This window comes from Plecotus auritus, assembly GCF_963455305.1.
Source record: "Plecotus auritus genome assembly, chromosome: 3".
NCBI classification, from domain to species: domain Eukaryota; kingdom Metazoa; phylum Chordata; class Mammalia; order Chiroptera; family Vespertilionidae; genus Plecotus; species Plecotus auritus.
This window is the reverse complement of record NC_137772.1, coordinates 97,265,287-97,286,591: the sequence shown is the minus strand read 5'-3', so window position 1 is coordinate 97,286,591 and position 21,305 is coordinate 97,265,287. Positions and strand designations below refer to the sequence as shown.

The window sequence follows — 21,305 nt, the reverse complement described above, 5'->3', positions numbered from 1 at the left end:
TTTGAACTCTATATCCGGTAGTTTGATTTCCTCCATTTCTTTCATTTGTGACATGTTTCTTTGTCTCCGCATTTTGGTTGCTTCCCTGTGTTGATAGAGTGGCCTTGTGTGCTAGGTGTCCTATAGGGCCCAGTGGCTCAGCCTCCCCAATCACCTGAGGTGAACACTCTTGGTACACCCCTTTGTGGGCTCTGTGCACAGTCTTGTTGTAGTTAAGCCTTGATTCTTGTTGGTATCACTGGGAGGAATTGACCTCCAGGCCAAATGGCTGTGAGGACCAGCTGTGTCTACAATGGGAGAACTGCTGTGCTGGAGACACCCTTATTGAGCAGGACTTGCTTCAGTGGGGCTTTGGTGCTCACTGAGTCTGCCCCTTGAGTGTGTCACTTATGGATGTGAAGAGTTGTAATCTGGTATGGTCTCACACTGACCCACTGGGTACACTGGCTCTTGTATCTCCAAGGAGGTGCAGTCAGCCACTGCCTGAGGCCACCCAGCAGGAGCTACAAAGAGATCTGAAGATTCCTCCTCTCTGTTTGGGGTTTGGAGGTGCCCAGATGAGGCCCAGCTGTGAAGCAATGCAGGCTGCTGCTGCAGAGCCTTAGGCCTTCTTTTGGAAGCTTTGGAGCTCTCTGAACCAGCTGCAGTTTGTTAGGTTTTAGGTTGCAAAAGGACAGGCCATTCATATGCAAAAGTCACTGCACACAGTTTGGGTAGGGTTGTAAATTGGGTGGGGCGGGTCTCAGGGAATCACCAGGGTGGAGCAAACAGCAATGGCTGCCAGTCAGCCCTGCCCCGGAGAGGTCCCCGGATCTCTGTCCTGTGGCCCCGTGCAGGAACAATGATGGCTGCGAGCACCTCTGAGAGAAAGCCGCCCATGTGTTCTGGCCCAATGCCAGACAGTCCAGTTTCTCCCTGTATGAGTCTGTGTCCCCAGAGTCTAGTCTGGAACTGGAGTTGAGAGCAATCGGGATCTTGTATCTCCCTTCCAATTGAAAAAAACAACAGTGCACCCAGTTGCCAGCCTATTTCCCATGCGCCTCCGTACCTCTGCACTTTCTCCCCTCCGCACCTCCTGCCAGTCTCCATGCACTGTTTTCTTTCCTTCTAGTTGTAGAACTTCCACTCAACCAGCTTTCCCGTGGTTCTGGGTGATATTTGTTTTGTCTTTTAGTTGGAGTTTTCATGTGGTTGTGAGAGGCAGCAAGTACAGGTATTTACCTATGCCACCATCTTAGTTGTTCCTGATCTTTTTAGCATAGTGCTGAATTTGATTTGTTAATATTTTGTTGAGGATTTTATTATCTATGTTCATCAGGGATATTGGCCCATAATTCTCTTTCTTTTTAGTGTCTTTATCTGGTTTTGGAATTAGGATAATACTGGCCTCATAAAAAGAACTTGGAAGTGTTCCTTCCTCTTGGAATTTTTTGAAATAGTTTGAGAAGGATAGGTGTTAGTTCTTTTTTAAATGTTAGATAAAACTCCCCTGTGAAGCCATCTGGACCTGGGCTTTTGTTTGCTGGGAGTTTTTTTGTTACTGTTTTTGTTACATCTGTTGTTATTGGCCTATTCAGGTTTTCTGATTCTTCCTGATTCAGTTTTGGGTGATTGTATTTTTCTAGGAATTTGTCCATTTCATCCAAATTGTCCAGCCTGTTGGCATATAGTTGTTCATAGTATTTCCTTACAATCCTTTGTATTTCTGTGGTGTCAGTGGTTATTTCTCCACTTTCATTTCTCATTTTATTTACTTGGGTCCTCTTTCTTTGATTCTTGATGAGTCTGGCTAATGGTTCACCAATTTTATTTATCCGTTCAAAGAACCAGCTCTTGGTTTCATTAATTTTTTTTTTTTTGTCTCTATGTTATTTACTTCTGCTCTGCTCTTTATTATTTCCTTCCTTCTACTTACTCTGGGCTTTTCTTGTTGTTCTCTTTCTAGTTCTTTAAGTTGTAGGGTTAAATAGTTTATTGTTGATTTTTTTTGTTTTTCTTGTTTTTTAGGTATGCCTATAGTGCTATGAACTTCCCTCTCAGGATTGCTTTTGCTGTGTCCTAGAGATTTTGGGTTGTTGTGTGTTCATTTTCATTTGTTTCCAGGAAGTTTTTTTTTTTTTTTTAATTTCTTGATCTCATTGGAAACCCATTCTTTGTTTAATAACATGCTATTTAGCCTCCATGTGTTTGAATGTTTTTGGGTGTTTTTACTGTAGTTAGTTTCTAATTTCATTCCACTGTGTTTTGAGAAAATGCTTGATATGATTTCAATTTTCTTGAATTTGTAGAGACATGTTTTGTGTCCTAAAATGTGGTCTATCTTTGTGAATGATCTATGTGCACTTGAGAAGAATATATATTTTGCATCTTTGGAGTGAAATGTTCTATAAATGTCCATTAAATCCATCTGATCCAGTGTGTCCTTTAGAGCAGGGGTCCTCAAACTTTTTAAACAGGGGGCCAGTTCACTGTCCCTCAGACAATTGGAGGGCCGGACTATAGTTTAAAAAAAAAAAACTATGAACAAATTCCTATGCGCACTGCGGGTCTGGGACAAGTCAGCTGCTAAGCAGGACAGGCAGCGGCACCTGGCGGGCCGGATAAATGTCCTCGGCACTGCATGTAGCCCGTGGGCCGTGGTTTGAGGATCCCTGCTTTAGAGTCACTGTTTCCTTGTTAAGTTTTCGTCTGGAAGATCTATCCAGTGAAGTCAGCAAGGTGTTGAAGTACCCTACTAAGATTGTATTGTTGTGAATCTCTCCCTTAAAGTCCTTTAGAAATTTTTTATATATTTAGGTGCTCCTATATTGGGTGTATATATTTTGACCAGGTATATATATTCTCTTGTTGGATGATCCTTTTGGTGTTATGTAGTGGCCTTTGTTGTCTCTTGTGATGGCCTTCATTTTGAAATCTATTTTGTCAGATATGAATATTGCAACCTCAGCTTTTTTCTTATTTTCATTTTCATAGAAAAATTTTTTCCATCCTTTCACTCTCATCCTGTGTGGATCTTTTGTCCTGAGGTGGGTCTCTTGTAGACAGCATATAGTGGGGTCATGTTTTCTTATCTATTCAGCTACTCTATGCCTTTTGATTAGAGCACTTAATCCATTTACATGTAAATTTATTATTGATAGGTACTTATTTATTGCCATTTTAATTCTGTATTCCCAGATTTCTCTCTCTTTTTCTTTTTCTCATTACAGCAGTCCTTTTATAATTTCTTGTAATGCTGGCTTGGTGGTGATGAACTCCTTTAGCTTTTTTTTTCTGCTAAGTTCTTTATTTCACAGTCTATTTTGAATGATAGCTTTGATGAATATAGTAATCTTGGTTTCAGATCCTTGCTTTCCATTACCTTGAGTACTTCATGCCATTCCATTCTGGCTTGTAGATTTTCTGATTACAATTCCTGTGACAGCCTTATGGGAGCTCCTTTGTAGGTAATAGTTTGTTTTTCTCTTGCTGCCTTTAAGATTCTCTCTTTGTCTTTAATTTTTGGCATTTTAATTATGATGTGTCTGGGCATGGGCCTATTTGGGTTCTTCTTGCTTGGGACTCTCTGCACTTCCTGGAATTGTGTGTCTTTTTCCTTCACTAAGATCCCAACCCTGGCTTTTTCTCACAAAGCTACAGTCCACTCTGCCCTCTCTCTTCTGGAGCAATAGGTGAGTGGCTGCACAGGGAATTTTGTGCATTGGCACTTTAAAACGGTGCCTGCATTTCTAGCTGTCTCTCCCTGGCATACAGCAACCTTGCTGCTTTTCACAGCCAGATGTTATGTGGGTACCCTTCTCAGTTCTGGTGCTCTGCTGGGGGGCCCAGCTTGGGGATTAGACCCCAGATTTCTCAGTGACAACACTGCAACAGCAACTCCAGAACCTCAGTTGCTGTTGGTGGGAGCCCGGCCTGTCCTTTCACACCTCTGCTCCTCATACCAGTCTCTATGCGGTCTCCACTTTCTGTCTTAGGTTATCAGGGTTCTCTCCAGAGAGCCTTCAGTTGATTTTTCAGGAAGATTTTCCTGTATTTTAGTTGCAATCCCAGTTTGGTCCTTGGAGTGTGTCTATTCAGCATCCACTTACTCTGTCACCATTTTTAATCTCCATGAGGAATAGGCAGCATGTCTATCTCCCCATGATATACGGAGACTGCCACAGTGAAGCGATCATCTCAGCAGCCGGTCCCATCAAGATTTGCTTTACATATTTAGGTACTCCTATGTTGGGTGCACAAATGTTTATAAGCATTCTATCCTCTTGCTGGATTTCTCCTGTTATCATTATACTTTGTCTCTTACTATAGCTTTGTGGGTTTTTTGTTGTTGTTGTTTTTGTTAATCATCACCTGAGGATATTTTTTCCACTGATTTTTAAAAAGAGAGGAAGAAATGGAGAGAGAGAGAAACATTGATATGAGAGAGAGACACATTGATTTGTTGCCTCCCACATACACCCTGACTGGGGCCAGGTACATGCCTTTGACCAGGAATCAGACTTATGACCCTCTGGTGCAAAGGCCAACAGAAACACCAGCCAGGTATAGTTTGGGTTTTAAAATCTATTTTTTCAAGTATAAGTTTTACTACCCCAGCATTGTTTTCATTTCCATTTGTATGAAATATCTTTTAATATTTCTTTACTTTTAGTCTGTGTATATATTTTATTCTGATGTGGGTCTCTTGTAAGCAGCATATTTATGGGTCTTTTTTTCTTATCCATTCAGCTACCCTATGTATTTTTGTTGGAGTATTTAAACCATTGCCATTTAAAGTGATTATTGATAAGTACATATTTATCACCATTTTATTTTTTAAACTATGTTCCTCTTTTCTTCTTCAAGAAGACCCTTTAACATTTCTTGTAATACTGGTTTGGTGGTAACAAACTCCTTTAGCTTTTTCCTGTCTGGGAAGCTGTTTATTTCTCCTTCAATTTTAAATGATAGTCTTGCTGGGTAAAGTAGTTTGGGTTGTAGGTACTTGCTTTTTCATCACTTTGAATATTTCATGACAATCACTTCTGGCCTGAATGTTTCTGTTGATAAACCAGCTTTAAATTTTATGGGAACATCATTGTAGGTAACTATCTTTCTCTTGCTGCTTTTAAGATTCTTTTTTTTTTTAACCTTTGCCATTTTAATTATGATGTGTCTTGCTAAGAGCCTCTTTGGGCCCATCTTGTTTGTGACTCTTTGCACTTCCTGGAATTATGTCTTTTTCCTTCACTAGTTAGAAAAGTTTTCAGTCATTATTTCTTCAAATAGATTCTCAATCTCTTGTTCTCTCTCTTCTCTTTCTGATACCCCATTGATGCGAATATTGTTACACTTCATGTTTTCCCAAATGTCACTTAAACCATTCTCATTTTTTAAAATTCTTTTTTTGTTTTTTGCTGAGCTTTCTGCTACCTTGTCTTTTAAATTGCTGACTCAATCCCCTTTTTACCCAATCTACTGTTTATTCCTTCTAGAGTATTCTTCATTTTATACTGGTTCTTTTTCATGGTTTCAATATTCTTTTTCATGTTGATGTACTTCTAAGTTCCTTGAGCATCCTTCTAATCATTTCTTTGAACTGTATATCTGATAAATTGCTTGCCTCCATTTCATATAGCTCTTTTTCTGGAGATTTCTCTTGTTCTTTCACTTGGGACATGCTTCTTTGTCTCCCTATTTTGGCTTTCTCTTTGTGTTTGTTTTTATGTATTTGGTAGATTTGCTATGATTTCCAGTTTTGGTCAGGTGGCTTTATGTAATAGGTGTACTGTAAGTCCCAGTGATGCAGTCTCCTTTATTACCTGAGTTGGGTGCCCCAGGAATGTCCCTTAGGTAGATTATGTTTGTCCTCTTGTTGTAATTGAGTTTTGACTGCTATTGGCCTATTCATGCTTGGGGTCAATCCTCAGGCTGGCTGACTATGAAGATTAACCTGGACCACAGTGTACATGCTGCTGTGCAGGTGCTGACCTCACAACACATAATTCACCTCAGCAGGGTCTGCTGCCTGCTGATATTTTTATTTGAATATGATATTAGTGAAGCTAATAATTAGATCCTGCTCTAATGTTGTCTGAAACTGGCCACTGAGTGTTTTGTTTCTGGGGTCTCTTGTAAGGACTCTGGTGCAGGCCAATGTCTGTCTGTAACTGGCTCTGTGTAACCTGTTTGGTACTGCAAAGCAATCCACAGTTTGTGCTGGGCTTGGGTGTGTGTGGGAAGGACCAAGCTTGCCCTGGGGGAAGGTCAGTAAAAGTCCTTAGGCACCCTGAGGTCTACCAGCCACCACCTGCTTGTTAGGCTCAGTCACTGAAAGAGCTCCTGGGGGCAAATGGTGTTCACCAGATTGATACAGGTTCTGAAACCATTCAGCTAATGTCCCAGAGTATACCAAGAATAGCTGCTACCTTCTGGGTGCTCACAGACCTTTGTAGTGAGGTGGGTCACAGGGAGTCAGCAAAGTTTATCAGGCCCAAATAGACCAAGATTTGGCTGTGTGAAGGGAGGGCTCTGCCCTGGTTGGCATGAAAAGTATAAATGTCCCCCCAACCTAGAGCCACACAACTCTGTCTGTTCCAGTTTCTACCTGGAGCTTGATTTCAGTAGAATAGGGCCACCAGGAGTTGGGGTGATGGGGCTAGAGAGAGGTGGGGGAAGTGGCCACCGCCCTAGAGCCACACAACTCAGTCTGTCCCAGATTCTGCTCAGACCTGGGTAGGGTGGAGTCATGAAGAGTCAAGAGAACGGGGCCACTGGAGCCTGGAGACTGGGGATAGTGGATCTCCAATGAGAGGGAGACACCAGTCAGGTTTATAGGAAAGTGGGGGAAATGGCCCCACCCCAAAGCTACAAAACTCAGTCATTGATACCCCCTGAGTCTGTCCAGACCCCTCTACACTCCAGCCCAGGCAACTGACTCCTCACTAGGGTGCAAGCTCCACACGATGGGGCAGCTAGGAGTTCAGAGAGTGGGGCTTTTGGGGAGGTTGTAAACAAGCATTCTCAAGACACTTGGACCTTTATCAGCTGTCAAATTTGATGTAAATATAAATTTTGAAATGAGTCTCATATATTTTAAACACATTTGCCACAAATTGATTATACAATTTGTATAATCTATGAAGGTAAATGTCTTCCAATTACTTTTTTTTAAAAATTGTAACACAAATTAAAATATTACAAATTCTAAAGGAAGCAAGTATATTGTGTGAATCTGTATTATAGTATGAAATCTTACTATCATGTTGAGAAGAAGCTAACATAAAATGCTTCCATAAATTCTAGACAAGTAAATATTTAATAAAACACATAATTATAGAATTTTTACATGCATGTTTCAATATTTTTACTTTCACATATAGGAGAAACATATTACTATAATAATATTAGACTTAGTCAAATGCCATTTGTTTTAATGTTCAGCTTAAACAAAAATTCCAAGATAAATTATATTATATTAAATGTGGCACAAGGACTATTTAGCAACATACTGACAGTGAAAACATGTTTTTTTTTTCTACCATATCCTTTCTCATTAAAAATATCAATATTAAGTACTATACATTTTTAATTACCTCCTTTTCTAGGGTCTCACATACCTCAATATAAAGGATGACACAATTACGTGCATAATTCTCTTAATCTTGCTGCTGCAAAAAGAATTAAAAATCAAATTTTAGAGTTCTCAAGTTTATCACAGATTTCTTCTAACATATAATATGAATTTAACTGATAAACAAAAGCTTTTATAAATGTAATTCTTTAAAAAATTCTTCAGAAATTTCATAACAAAATGCTTTTTACTAATAACTAAAATTTTTACCTTTCTGCTTCATGATTTTTTCTTTCCAATGTGGAATATATATGAGTAAAACACTAAACTTTAGATGTTTAGTAGTAACATTTCTCTTGCCTGTAAAGCACCAATCCCAACTTTATGGTAATATTAAACTTGGAGTCATCAACTAAAGCAATATAACATGGAGACAGAAGGGAGTGGTAGAAGAGATCTGTGTTCCAGCTCTGCCATTAACAAGCTGTGTGATCCTGTGCAAGTCATCACACTTTCAGTACTGTTTCCACAGCAATATAATAAGGGACTTCAGGGATGGGTAGGGAGTAAATGGCACTCTTCTCTTGTAATACTCATCTCGTAAACAAAACGCCCTCATTAATATAACAGCTAATTAGAGTCACATTTGGGGTTGCAAGTGCATTCTGGAGGTAAGGAATTTTAGTAAGCTATACTTCAAAGGAGAAATACTCTAGCAACTGGGATCCTTCCATTAAAGGAGGAGGAGCCTGTTTGATGGAGACTCCAGTTATGCCTCATTTTACCCTATGGCTGGAGACAAGGCAGCCATTGTGAAGCAATTTCTTGCCCTGCTGAAGCCTCTAGCAGGGGACCCAAATTCCACTCCACATGGTACTGATCCTAAGGCAGTGCTCATAGCTTGCTCCCAAGACTGGAGAATGGAGTGGGTAGATGTTGAACAGAACTGTGACATTGCCAAAATTGGCCATGGATTAATATTATCAGGCTAACTCCTCCCTCCCAATCTCTCTCTCCTACACTTTCACTGAGGCTGATGTGAATTCTCCCCTAAGGTTGCCATTCTCTTAATACAGGTCCCTCCTGATCTCACAAAGACTACCAGTTATCTGGGTAGCAGAGAAATGTTATAATAAATCTGACTTTGCCTGACAAAGTGAACATACAAAACCATGTCTGGAAGAATCACTGGGGCACAAAGGCATGGTTTGGGGAGCTTTAGCCCCTCCTATCTTTTTCAGTGTCTCCCAAAACTAACCCAAGTAAATATACAATTGATTTTTTTAAGTGTGTGTGTAAATACAGCTCCAAACAATGTGTGCAGAGTTTGCAGGGAAAGGACTGTGATTTAATTCTACATCCAGAAAAAGCACTGTTTATATTTAGGAACAACAGACAGATATTCTCCAACATGCCAAAACTCAAAGCACAGCATCCTTGTACCTTTTCTAAAAGCAGTTACTCCAGATGTGCTCATCACAAAACCATAAAAATCCTAGGAGAACACATATATAGCAAAATCTCAGACATCTCTCATAGCAATATTTTTGCAAATATATCTCCTTAGGTAAGGGAAACAAAGGAAAAAAATAAACAAATGGGACTACATCAAACTAAAAAGCTTCTGAACAGCAAAAGAAACCATCAACAAAATGAAAAGGCAACCAACTATATGAGAGAACAAAGGATACATTTGATAAGGGGTTAATATCCAAAATACATAAAGAACTTATAAAACAACACCAAGAAGACAAACAATCTAATTATAAAATGGGCAAAGGACCTGAATAGCCACTTCTCCAAAGAGAACATACAGATGGCTAATAGACATATGAAAAGATGCTCAACATCCCTAATTATCAGAGAGATGCAAAGTAAAATGACATGAGGTATCACCTCACACCGGCCAGAATAGCTACCATTAATAAATCAAAAAACGACAAGTGCTGGAGAGGATGCGGAGAAAAGGGAACTTGGCTGCAACGTTGGTGGGGTGCAGTCACTGTGGAGTTTCCTAAAAAAAAAAATTAAAAATGGAACTTCCATTTGACCCAGAAATCCCACTTCTGGGAATATATCCTAAGCATCCCAAAACACCAATAGAAAGAATATATGCACCCTTATGTTCTTAGCAGCATTGTTTACAATAGCCAAGATCTGGAAACAGCCCAAGTGCCTATAAGTAGATGAGTGGATAAAAAAGTTGTGATACATTTACACAATGAAATACTACATGGCTGTAAAAAAGAAGGACCTCTTAACCTTTGCCACAGCATGGATGGACGTGAGATTATTATGCTAAGCAAAATAAGACAGTTAAAGAAAGACCAATACAATATGATCTCACTTATATGTGGAATTTAATGAACAAAATAAACTGACAAACAAAATAGAACCAGACAAATGGATACATGGTACAGACTGGCAGATGTCAGAGGGGAGGTGGGTGGGGGGCCGGGATGAAAGAAGGTGAAGAGAATAGCCAAAGAACATATATGCATTGTCCATGGACATAGACAACAATATGGTGAGGGCCAGAGGAAGGGAGGGTGGGGTCTGGATTGGGAGGGGAGGAGAAATGGAGGGCACCTGTAATAATGTCAACAATAAAAATAAAATATAATTTTTAAAAAGTTCTGCCCCCATAAAAGAAAGAAAGAAAGAAAGAAAGAAAGAAAGAAAGAAAGAAAGAAAGAAAGAAAGAAAGAAAGAAATGCTCAAGTCAGCTGAGTAATGAATCAAAATGAAGAACCAGGAACAAGGAAGACACCTTATAGAGAAAATGTGTTAAATAAAATAATCAAAATGCGGAACTAAGTCTAAACAATCATTGTTAATGCAGCATGTGACCATGTAAACAAACAATTCTATAAGCAAAAATAAAATAAAATTCTTGTAACAGTATGGATTTAAATGTGTGAGTTTTCTTACACAATCTAGGATTTAATATTTGTAAATTGGTAGAAGTAAAAGCATGTTGCATTTTTTATCTTTCCCAGGTACAAGCCCAGTTTTAATCTGGATATTAATTGAGAAATAAAGGTGCAATTGTTTTCTAAAAATAGGTTTATAACCTTTGTTTTGTTAAAAAATTGAAAGGATAAAAGCAAATCACTTAATAGCAAAAGACAGAAAAATTTAAAGAAAAAATAAAAAGAAAGTGTGTAATACAGAAAACAGAGTACAATGATAGCAACTAAAGCCTAATAGACCAGAAATAATGACAAACACAAGCACATAATCTCATATTAATATTGACAAATGCTCTCAGATAAGTTTAAAAGTTAAATGTACTATATTCTGTATATAAAAGGCAAAAGTAAATAACGTGACAGTTTGAAAATAGAGATGGACAAATACATAAGGTGCACGTTAAATCTCAGTACATTAAAAGTTGTAATATGAATATCAAAATTGAATTCAAAGCAAAAATATTAACTATGACCAAGACTTATTTTATATTGATAATAGGCAGACCCTGTTGGACACAACAAGGCCATGTTGAACATGGGTGGGATCCGTATTAAGGGCAGGTCCTGTCTTTCCCAATGGACACTTAATTTTCTGTACAAACTCTGGGGGAGACATGTGGCTCCTCAAAGCAATAAGGGCATTGGGATGATTCTTTGGTCTTTCTGCTCTCACCCTAGGGCTCTGGCTCTTCTCCCTAAACCATCCACACCACATAGGCTACATATATTCCTACATTCTAGGTCAGGGGTGGTCAAACTTTTTGACTCGAGGGCCACAATGGGTTCTTAAACTGGACCGGAGGGCTGGAACAAAAGCATGGATGGAGTGTTTGTGTGAACTAATATAAATTCAAAGTAAACATCATTACATAAAAGGGTATGTTTTTTTTTTATTTCAATAGTTTTATTCATTTCAAACATTTTAACAAGAAGAATGTAAACACTAATTATTATAATTTGAAACTTCAAAAAATGGAGGAATCATAGCACAATGACATACTTTATACTGAAGATGGCAAAGGCAAAATAAAATTGCCTAACAAAGGAAAGGTACAAAAGCCCTTCAAATTAAACTTAAATATAATAAAATAATTTAAAACTAAAACAAACAGAAAAGAACAAAATGTGTAAACAGTAAATTAAACATTTTCTTTAGTGCAACTTCCAAATTATGCCCGGGACATAGATGTAGATGGCAATGTAGACTGGGTTGAAAGATTTTTGGTCTTTAAAACATCAGCTTCAGTGGGAACAGTGTTGTTGGTCTCCTTTTTTAGCTAATGCATCAACATCTGGAGTTAGTTTTGTTGTGGCTGTTCTCAGGATAGATCTGAGGTGTTCGTCACTTAAGCTGGATCTGTGAGGGGCTTTGTTGATGTTCATGACGCTAAATGTCTGCTCACAAACATAGGTTGACCCAAACAGCACCAGTATCTTCTGTGCCATCCTCCGGATGTTTGGAAAAGTGGCTTCATTAAGTGAAGCATAAAAGTCTCTTAGTTCAAGAGAGCTGAATTTCTCCTTTAGGACAAAGTCAGACTGAAGATCGATGAGTTCCAGTTGCACCTCTTCTGGTGCTGTTTCAGGGTTTTGTGACAAAGGACAGGCCACCAGTTGAAGTGACTGGTCAATTTTTTTAACATCAGAAAACCGACGACAGAATTCTGCATGCAGGTCATCCAGTGATTTGCTGTATTTCTTCACGTTTTGGATGGTCTCCTTCTGTGTGGCTAGTGGGGCAAAATGAGTGAAGACTTTGTCTGAAATTTGTCTGGAAAAGAAAATCAGCTTCGATTTAAAGGCTTTCACATTAGTGTACATGTCATGTACATACTGATCTTTTCCCTGTAGCTTCACATTTAGCTCATTCAAATGTGAAAATATATCTACAGCAAATGCAAAGTCACACAGCCAATTCTTATCACTCAGCTCAGTAAATTCGTCAGACTTCCCCTTTAATTTCAAAAATGCACCAATCTCTTCTTTGAGCTCCCACACTCGTTGGAAAACTTTGCCCAAACTCAACCAGCGGACACGAGAGTGGTAAAGTAAGTCGTGGTGATCCGCATCAGTTTCCTCCAGAAACTTAATAAACTGATGGTGCTGAAGTCCCTTTGCTCGAATGAAATTAACAAGCTTTACGACTGGATTAACAACATGATTAAGTTGTAATATAGACTTGCACAATGATTCCTGGTGAATAATACAGTGAAGAAAAATAACATCTTGGTTAGGGTTCTCCTCTTTCACTTTATCCTGAATTCTTTTTAGCAGTCCAACATTTTTTCCAGTTAAATTTGGAGATCCATCTGTCGTGACATTAGCAAGTTTACTCCATGGTAGCTTCATTTTCTCGATGACAGTAGACACCCGGTCATACAAGTCCTCTCCCCGTGTTTTTCCTTTCAGTGGCTCCATGGCTAAAAACTCCTCCGTAATTTCAAAATTGTCACTAATCCCTCGGATAAAAATTAAGAGCTGAGCAGTGTCCTTTACGTCATTACTTTCATCCAATGCTAGTGAATAAAACTTAAAGAACTCTGCCTTACTATTTAACTTGCTAGCCAAGTCTTCATCAATCAGTTCCACTCGACGAGTCACTGTCCTTCGCGATAAGCTGAGTTTTTCAAACTTGCCTTTGCTCTCTAGACACAAGAGACCTGCTATCTCTATCATACATTCTTTCAAAAACTCGCCTTCAGAGAGAGGTTTGCTAGCTTTTGCTAATTTGAATGATAGCATAAAACTTGCTTTGGTAGTTGTCTCTTGAATTGCAGTTTTTCTGTGAAAGACATTTTGCTGAGCCTGTAATTTAGCCATCAACCTCTGTGCAGTAGCCTCCCGTTCTTGAGGTGACTGCTTGCTAGCATAGTTGCCATGCTTTGTGGCAAAGTGACGGCTGAGATTGTACTCTTTGAAGACTGCAAGTGTTTCCTGGCATATCAGACATACCGGCATTGATCGGACTTCGGTGAAAAAATATTTTGTTGTCCACTCCCTCTTAAACACTCGGCATTCACTGTCCACTTTCCTTTTCTTTGGTCCACTCATGTTTAATATTGGGCTAAAACCAACAGTACCGTTCTCTTATTAAATTCTTTACTAAAATAAGACAGTAAAGTATAAAAACAAGTGATTAAATTTGCTCTACTATAACATTTTTGGTCTTCTGAAAAATATATATATATAACAAAATCATCTGAAAAGTTCAGACATGGGACAGAGGCACACCCTGACCATAGAGAACAACCCCTTTCCTCCATAGGAAACCTGTGTATCTTTCACACAGGCCCTTTGTTTATGGTAACACACATAGCTGCACATTGCTGTGTCTTCCAGACACACTTGTATGGGAGGTGCTAGGGCAGTGCAAAACATGGGTAACCAGTAGTTACCACTAGCACTTCCGTTACTGGCAAAAAAACAGCCGCAGTGCACATAGTGTGAAAGAGCCCATTATCAATGTCAGATGCATCCACTGGACTCTATAAAAACAACCAAGTGCCACTTTTAAATGCCCATTGCAACAGTTTTTCTTATTAAAAGCTGGAAATGGCAGGATATTTATATATATATACCCCTACTGTGACAGCCTGGCAGAGCATTACAAAGGAGAAAACCCAGCATCTGGTGATGTCCATAAGTACAAGACTTCAGGCTGTCATTACCAGGAAAGGGTTTCATCCAAGTATTAGATATGAACATTTGATTTTCAGTTTTTCATTTGTCCAATTACTTCTGAAACCCTGAAATTAAGCGATTTTGTAATAAAATCTTTAGTTCATCACATTTCTATACAATCTTTTTGTTCAACCCACTGAATTAGGGTTCGTTCACACTAGCCGTGCTGCCGTTGCAGTGTGGTGCAGTACTGCAATGCAGCGCAGCTAGGGTTAATGCAGGGTACACAGGTTTCCATCATGTTTGCGTTGATGCTAATGTGCAGTGGTGCATGTTAACACAAATGCCCTGTAGCACGCACTTTTACAGGCGCAAGGGGGAGAAGCAAACGCAGCGCAAAATGCATTTGTTTTGCCGCTAACACATGCGGTTAGTGGCCACGGTAGCGTTACTGATACCGCATCCGTATCAGCAAAAAAATGCAGCCACAGCATGGCTAGTGTGACATGTCCTCTGTGTGTCTTTTTCCCTGCTGCGCGCGTCCGCAGTGGGAAAAAAACCTGCAGTGGATACAAGCCCTAAAAGCTGAAAGTCTTTGCTGTTTTATTAACAAGTCATTGTGATGTACAGAATGTGGGAACAGGAAAAAATTGTGTTTGAGTAGAGCTCTTAATCTTACCTCAGAAAGGCTCTGATACTGTGCTCTCCAGGGGCGTGTCTCCCTACATCACCATGATAACGTGTCTACGCATTCCCAGGGTGATGTCGGGAGACGCGTCCACGGGCATTACAAGGAGCCTCTGGAAGATTGAGAGGTTGTTCCTTCTACTGAATGGGCGGATATAAATCCACCCACTCAGAAGAAGGAGCTGCGGCCGTGTTTCCCGACGTTGCCATGTTAACACTGCTGCTGGTGAAGGAGCGGAGGGGAGAGCAAGATAACCCTCCGTTCTTTTGGCTCCGCGGGCTGGATAGAACAGCCGAACGGGCCGGATCCGGCCCGCGGGCCGTAGTTTGCCCACGGCTGTTCTAGCCTCTTCTAATTTCCTGATTATGAAGACCCTTCACAGCATCCTTACTCTGCATGTATCTTGCATGTCCTTTCTGTTCCTCAGTCGGGTTCAAATAACCGCAAGACTGAGCCCAGGACCCCCGCCAAGACGATGGTGATTCTGCATTTGTGACACCAGGTTTAGGTGGTAACAGCTCTGGAGGGTGAGGGACAGAGCCAAGGTCTCTTAGCTCCAGTCTTTCCTTTTGAGAGCTCCACTGCTCCCTGTCTATTGCTACTTCCTCCTTACTACACGTAGATTCTCCCTCTCCTGGCCCCTCTAGTAGAGTCTCACACAGACATTCGGAGAGTTTCTAAGAGGCTACTACCTACTAAAGGTCACAAACAGCCTGTGAGTAAGAAGTTTCCCTCTTAGGACCTGCTCTTCTCTTTTCCACATAGACCCAAAAAGAAAGTTACCCACAGAAGCTTACAGTCTCTTATGGAAACCTCTAATTGCCATGGGTGATCCAAATACCTTTCACCACAAAAATCACACAACTCACCCCTTGTTGTCATTGTTGTCAAAGGGCCCTAAAGAGACATCCATAACTTTGCTAAAGGGTAAAAAACATACAAAAAGTAGTCAGACATTTTGGAAGGCAATCAAGTTATTTTTCCTCATGGAATTTCAGGTCATGAAAAGTAAAATCATGAGGAAATATGACAGAAACTAACAAACCAGTTTCAGTGTATATAGCAATGAGACCTCTGCAACAGCCTCTGAGCTGTGTGTGTGTGTGTGTGTTTGTGTGTGTGTGTGTGCACGCGCGCGCACGTGCACGCGCAGACACACACCTAAGCACACACACACATCCTCTGGAAAGAAGGAAGGGAGGAGTAGCAGTCATGATTAAACCTATTTTCTTCTTCCCCATTTTGTCAACTGTTCCACACACTCTGAAATCTATTTGGGAAACATGAAAGAGATCTGAGAATGTAGGGATGGGGGAGGTGAATCCATGTGCTAATAAAGGGATACAGAAAAAGAAAAGAAAATGCCAGAACAATGAATATTGATTGCAATGTCAAGGGCTAGTCCCTGGTCACCATTTGTTAGAGAAGAAACAAGGAGGGAGGTCAAGAATGACCTAAATTAATTTTAAAAGGCATTTCTAGCTCCAGCCAGTGTTGCTCAGTTGGTTGGAGCATCATCCCGTGCCTAAAGGTCATGGGTTTGATTCCCAGGCAGGGCACATACCCAGGTTGAGGGTTCAATTCCTGTCCAATCGATGTTTCTCTCACATTGATGTTTCTCTCTCTCTAAAAATCAATAAAAAGATACTTTTAAAAAATATTTTTCTGAACTGAAAGTAAAGCATGTATTCAGAATGGTTTCTTTTTCTTTGAATTTATTTCAAAAAAGATACCTGGTTATATCATCCAAAATCAAGACTTTCCACCACCAAACCACTGGATTGGGTAATTTAATCTCTCTACAACTTAATTTCCTCATATATAAAATAAGACACATGAAAATGCACTTTACATCTGTCAGCTTTATAAAGTCATGCTGAATATTCACTTACAAATATTATTTTTTTTTAGGCAGCCTGCACTCTTCACCCAATGTTATGAGGAAAAAATTAGTATCTGACAACATAAACTGACACATACTTAAATTTCAAAAATGCATAAAGATTCTCACCAAAGTGATACACTATCATAATTTCCTGGTAAATCTAACCCGTGGACAGACTGTGGAAAGGTTTGCCAGGGGCTCAGTGGGAAGGAAAATTTTAAATTCTGTTCTTGCTTTTCTCCTGAGTTTCTTAGAGACAATCACTACCTTTCTCAGTAGAAACCAGTAGCAACTGGATGTAGTTATGATAAAATTAGGGAAGCATTATGTTAGCTGATAAAAACAGGAGAGGACTGAAGAGCAATCCTTGGGACTTCACTCCTCTACCCACCAGTTTCCTAAACCCCAGGTGATAGCCTAGGGAGACGGCCTCCTCCAGTGCTGCTCTGCACTGGAGCTTAGAAGTGACGTACCATGACTAGAAGAGTTGCGTAGTCACAGTGCTTTGTGATTCCTGAGACTTTATTGTCCCCAAGCTCAACACCTCCTCTTCTTATAAACTTACTGAGAAAAACACACTTTACATCCTACCTTTTAATGAGGATGGCTTATATAATACCTCACCCAAGCCAGAACATTTTTTAAAGTGAACGGATGCACTATTAGTAACTATGCTGAGACAACAAACATAATTTTAGCCCTTTCCTTAATACAAGTTACCAGACAGACTGGCTAAAAGTCACAAGGAAAGTGAACTCACAAGTCAAATAATTAGATACTTGAGGAGTACACTTACTGGAAAAGGAAAAATACTGAACAACATAAACCATCTGAAGCAGAACTATTGGGACATACCAACCAAGGTTTTTAAATAAGCTTGAGAAATAAAGTTATAGAGAAACTCTCACAAAAAATACTAGAAAAGAATAAAGAGAGAGAAGGTACAAAAGAAAAGCCAGTTGACATGAAGGATAAAGAGAGACATCTAACACCTGGATTATAGACATCTAAGAATAAATGGAAAAAAATAAAATGGGAAAGAGGAAATGTTTTAAAAATAATAAGGATAAATTTTTCCAGAATTATAGAAAGAATATCATAGAAGTGATAGCTCATTTAACAAACATTTAAATAGTATTTACTAAGTGCCAGATATTAACAAATATACCTCAATTGGTCATCATTACAACCTTTAAGATAGTTATTATTATTAACTAGAGCAGTGGTCAGCAAACTCATTAGTCAACAGAGCCAAATATCAACAGTACAACAATTGAAATTTCTCTTGAGAGCCAAATTTTTTAAACTTCAACTTCTTCTAACGCCACTTCTTCAAAATAGACTTGCCCAGGCCATGGTATTTTGTGGAAGAGCCACACTCAAGGGGCCAAAGAGCTGCATGTGGCTCGCGAGCCACGGTTTGCCGACCACTGAACTAGAGGCCTGGTGCATGAAATTCATGCATAGAGGGGGCCCCCTCAGCCCGGCCTGCACCCTCTCCAATCCAGTGCCCCTCAGGGGATGTCCGACTGCCAGTTTAGGCTTGCACCCTTTCACAATCCAGGACTGCTGGCTTCTAAATGCTCACCTGCCTGCCTGTCTGGTTGCCCCTAACTGTGCCCCCGCCAGCCTGGTTGTCCCTAACTACCCCCCCCCCCCCCACTGACCTGGTCACCCCTCACTGCCCCCCTGCTGGCCTGGTTGCCCCATGCAGCCTGCTGTTCAGTCGTTTGGTCGTCCCTCACTAACCCCCCTGCCGGCCTTGTCGCCCCACACAGCCTGCTGTTTGGTTGTCCGTCTGGTTGTTTTGGTCGTGACAGCCCCTGGCTTTTTATATATTAGGATTATTTTATGTAAATCACAGATCTTGAATATTCAAATATTTCTAACAACCATCATGCTGATTTGTAAGCCACTAATCTCACTAATAAAAATCCATTTGTGACCTTCACTGGGTAATTAACAATGCTTCAGATGTTGATAAAAATGGGACAACTGAAGCCCTTGTAGTGGTCATCTCTAGAAAATTGTCACCACTGCTGAACAAAGTATTCTCCATTGGGGCAACCCTAGAGAAGTTTAAAGTGACCATGACTGGCACATGCATATTATTACTGGCACACTGTCTAAGCTGTAGTTTTTTTAAAGAAATTACAGGTTTACACATCTTTAAATTGTGAGTTGGTCAAAATAACTTACATATAATTTACATTTATTATGAAAGTACACAAATATTCCCTATTCTATTAAACAAAGCTGAGAATTATGCTTAAAATGCAGTAAATTTGAATCTTGCCACTTACCTGTTAATATTTTGAGGCATGAAACAGTGATATAAAAGGTTCTTCTTTAACCTTTGCATGATAGTATCTATAATTAATTCTAAGAGAAGGAAAAACACATAAGAATTTTATAATCAAAGTTTTTAAAACTCATGATATCCTCCCAATTAAAAAGTCACATGTTGAACTTATTAGGTATGGATCAGCATTTCCAAAGTCTTGGATAACAAACATAAAAATTTACAATACTGTGCAATTTTATCAATTTCATGAAACATATTCTATATTTGCTCTTAGTATTTTAGTTCAAAAAATAGAGGAAAATGCTTTCTGAATGTTCAAAATTTAAGTTTAGCTCAAGTACAGAACATTTCAAAGATTGCCCATTTGCTATACAGGATCCAGAAAGTGACATAAAATCTATTTCAAACCAATTTTACATAATCATAGTGATTGATGACATTTCCATCCTGAAATATTCTGTAGAATAAATCAAAGGAGTGGGAAAGCAAAGACACGTACCCTCCCCAACATTTCACAGAGCAGATTATGTCATCAAGAAAACTGGAAGTCATTGGAGAATAAAAAGACATTGCCAAGCTAACAAGTAGTAACTTCATGTCTGCACTGAGGCAGCCAGAGATGTGCCACAAGCCCCTAAATTCTGGAAAGGAGAGAAAAATGAAAACAAATAGGAAAATACTTTTTTTCAAAAACAGACTAATTTGGACATAAATTTTTGAGTTTGGGGCATGGGACCCAGCCATCTGTGAATTCTGTACCTTTAAGGGTTACCAGTTTATACACAGTTGAAGTACAAATCCCAAACCTCTGAGGCTACCACAGTTTGTTCTAGAAAGGTGGCCCTAAGAACCAAGGGAAATGGATGGAGAACCGAATTTCTGGGGTTCTTCCACCATGGAAGCCCCGGACCCCCTGACCTGCAAGCAGAGCTGCTTTCACTGAGGCACTGTGGCTTGAAAGGGGCTGGGGCCTGGAGGGGTGGGGGATGCAGAAGGACTCAAATCCTGTGATCTTGGTACTTTTCTTATGTGGGAGTGAATGTTACTGGAAATCCTGGTAGCAGTTTTCTCTCCTGCTGCCTTTCTGGATAATGCCTTTTCATTAAAAACAATTATTTTTTAATTTACATAAACCAAGCCTGTTCAGTCAAATCTTGGCCCAATTCCTGGCAAGCAACAAGGTTACTGCTATCTGGTCCTATACTGGCCTAGTGCTTCCCCTCCCCTTCTCAAAGAGTGCCTGGGAGAGGAGAGAACAGTTAATTAGTGGTGTCTATAGCTGAGCACTTGGCAAACCGTCCTGTCTATGCCCCCAAAGACCCCCATTCTGTCCATTCTCCCCACCCTTCTTCTCCCCTCACCCTCCATTGTACTCTAAAACATTATACTTTTCCCACGCTCTGTGAGGGTGAGAGGGGAGAGCACAACATTAGACAACATAGAGGGCAGAGGTTGGGATGGGACATTCTTGTCTAGAAACACCTCCCTCCCCTAGGTCTTTACCTGTGCTGGTAACAAGCCAGTACTGGAATAAGAACCCCTGTGTCCATGGTGACCCCAAACAAAAGATTCCAATGGTTCTGAGATTATTGTTGAGTGAGGAATAGGATAGGCTGCAGGGACTTAAAAACAGACACTGTTCTCCTTAAAGATGAGGGGTGGAGGGATTCCAAGATCCAAAATCTGAGGATAATTTTAGAACAGACTGTGTCACCTGCTACTTTTTCTTTTGCATTTAATGGAGTGAGTGCTTCTTATATATTCTTATTCTGAAGAAGGTTACAATGAGCTCTTTGCTTCCCTTATAGGTTGGAGAGAATAATCAGAGGCTTAATGTTTTTAGGATAATGTTAACTGTGAGCTTAAAATAGTAAACCATGTTGTAAACAGATGTGCTGTTATCCAGGCTTTTTCCATTTATAGACCACAGGCAGAGTAGGTTTAGAATAATTCTTAAGGTCCCTAGGATTTTAAATATATATATATTATTGTTAGTAGTATTACAGATGTCTTGTATTCCCCACTCTTTTTTTTTTTTTCAAATTTTTATTAAGGTATTATATGTGTACATATCTTACCATTGCCCCCCACCCCCACCCCACTCCCATACATGCCCTCACCCCCCAATGTTTTGCATCCGTTGGTTACTCTTATATACATGCATATAAGTCCTTCAGTTGATCTCTTATTTCCCCCACCTCTCCCTAACCTTACCACTGTAATTTGACAGTCTGTTTGATGCTTTACTGCCTCTGTAACTATCTTTTTGTTCATCAGTTTAT

At 39.8% G+C, this 21,305-nt stretch overlaps 1 protein-coding gene across 1 annotated transcript in view; it reads right to left on the bottom strand.

Annotated features, from left to right (window-relative positions):
- LOC308244098 (phosphatidylinositol 3,4,5-trisphosphate 3-phosphatase TPTE2-like) overlaps positions 1-20,573 on the bottom strand; it is a gene marked incomplete at both ends in the record, with an annotated part of 137,167 nt that extends 116,594 nt beyond the window's left edge. Inside the window, 2 exons of the mRNA XM_080660133.1 lie at positions 15,703-15,753; positions 20,527-20,573. Of these exons, the coding sequence (XP_080516259.1) occupies positions 15,703-15,753; positions 20,527-20,573 (98 nt within the window). The remainder of the gene's footprint in view (positions 1-15,702; positions 15,754-20,526) is intronic.
- Positions 20,574-21,305: the final 732 nt, after the last annotated feature.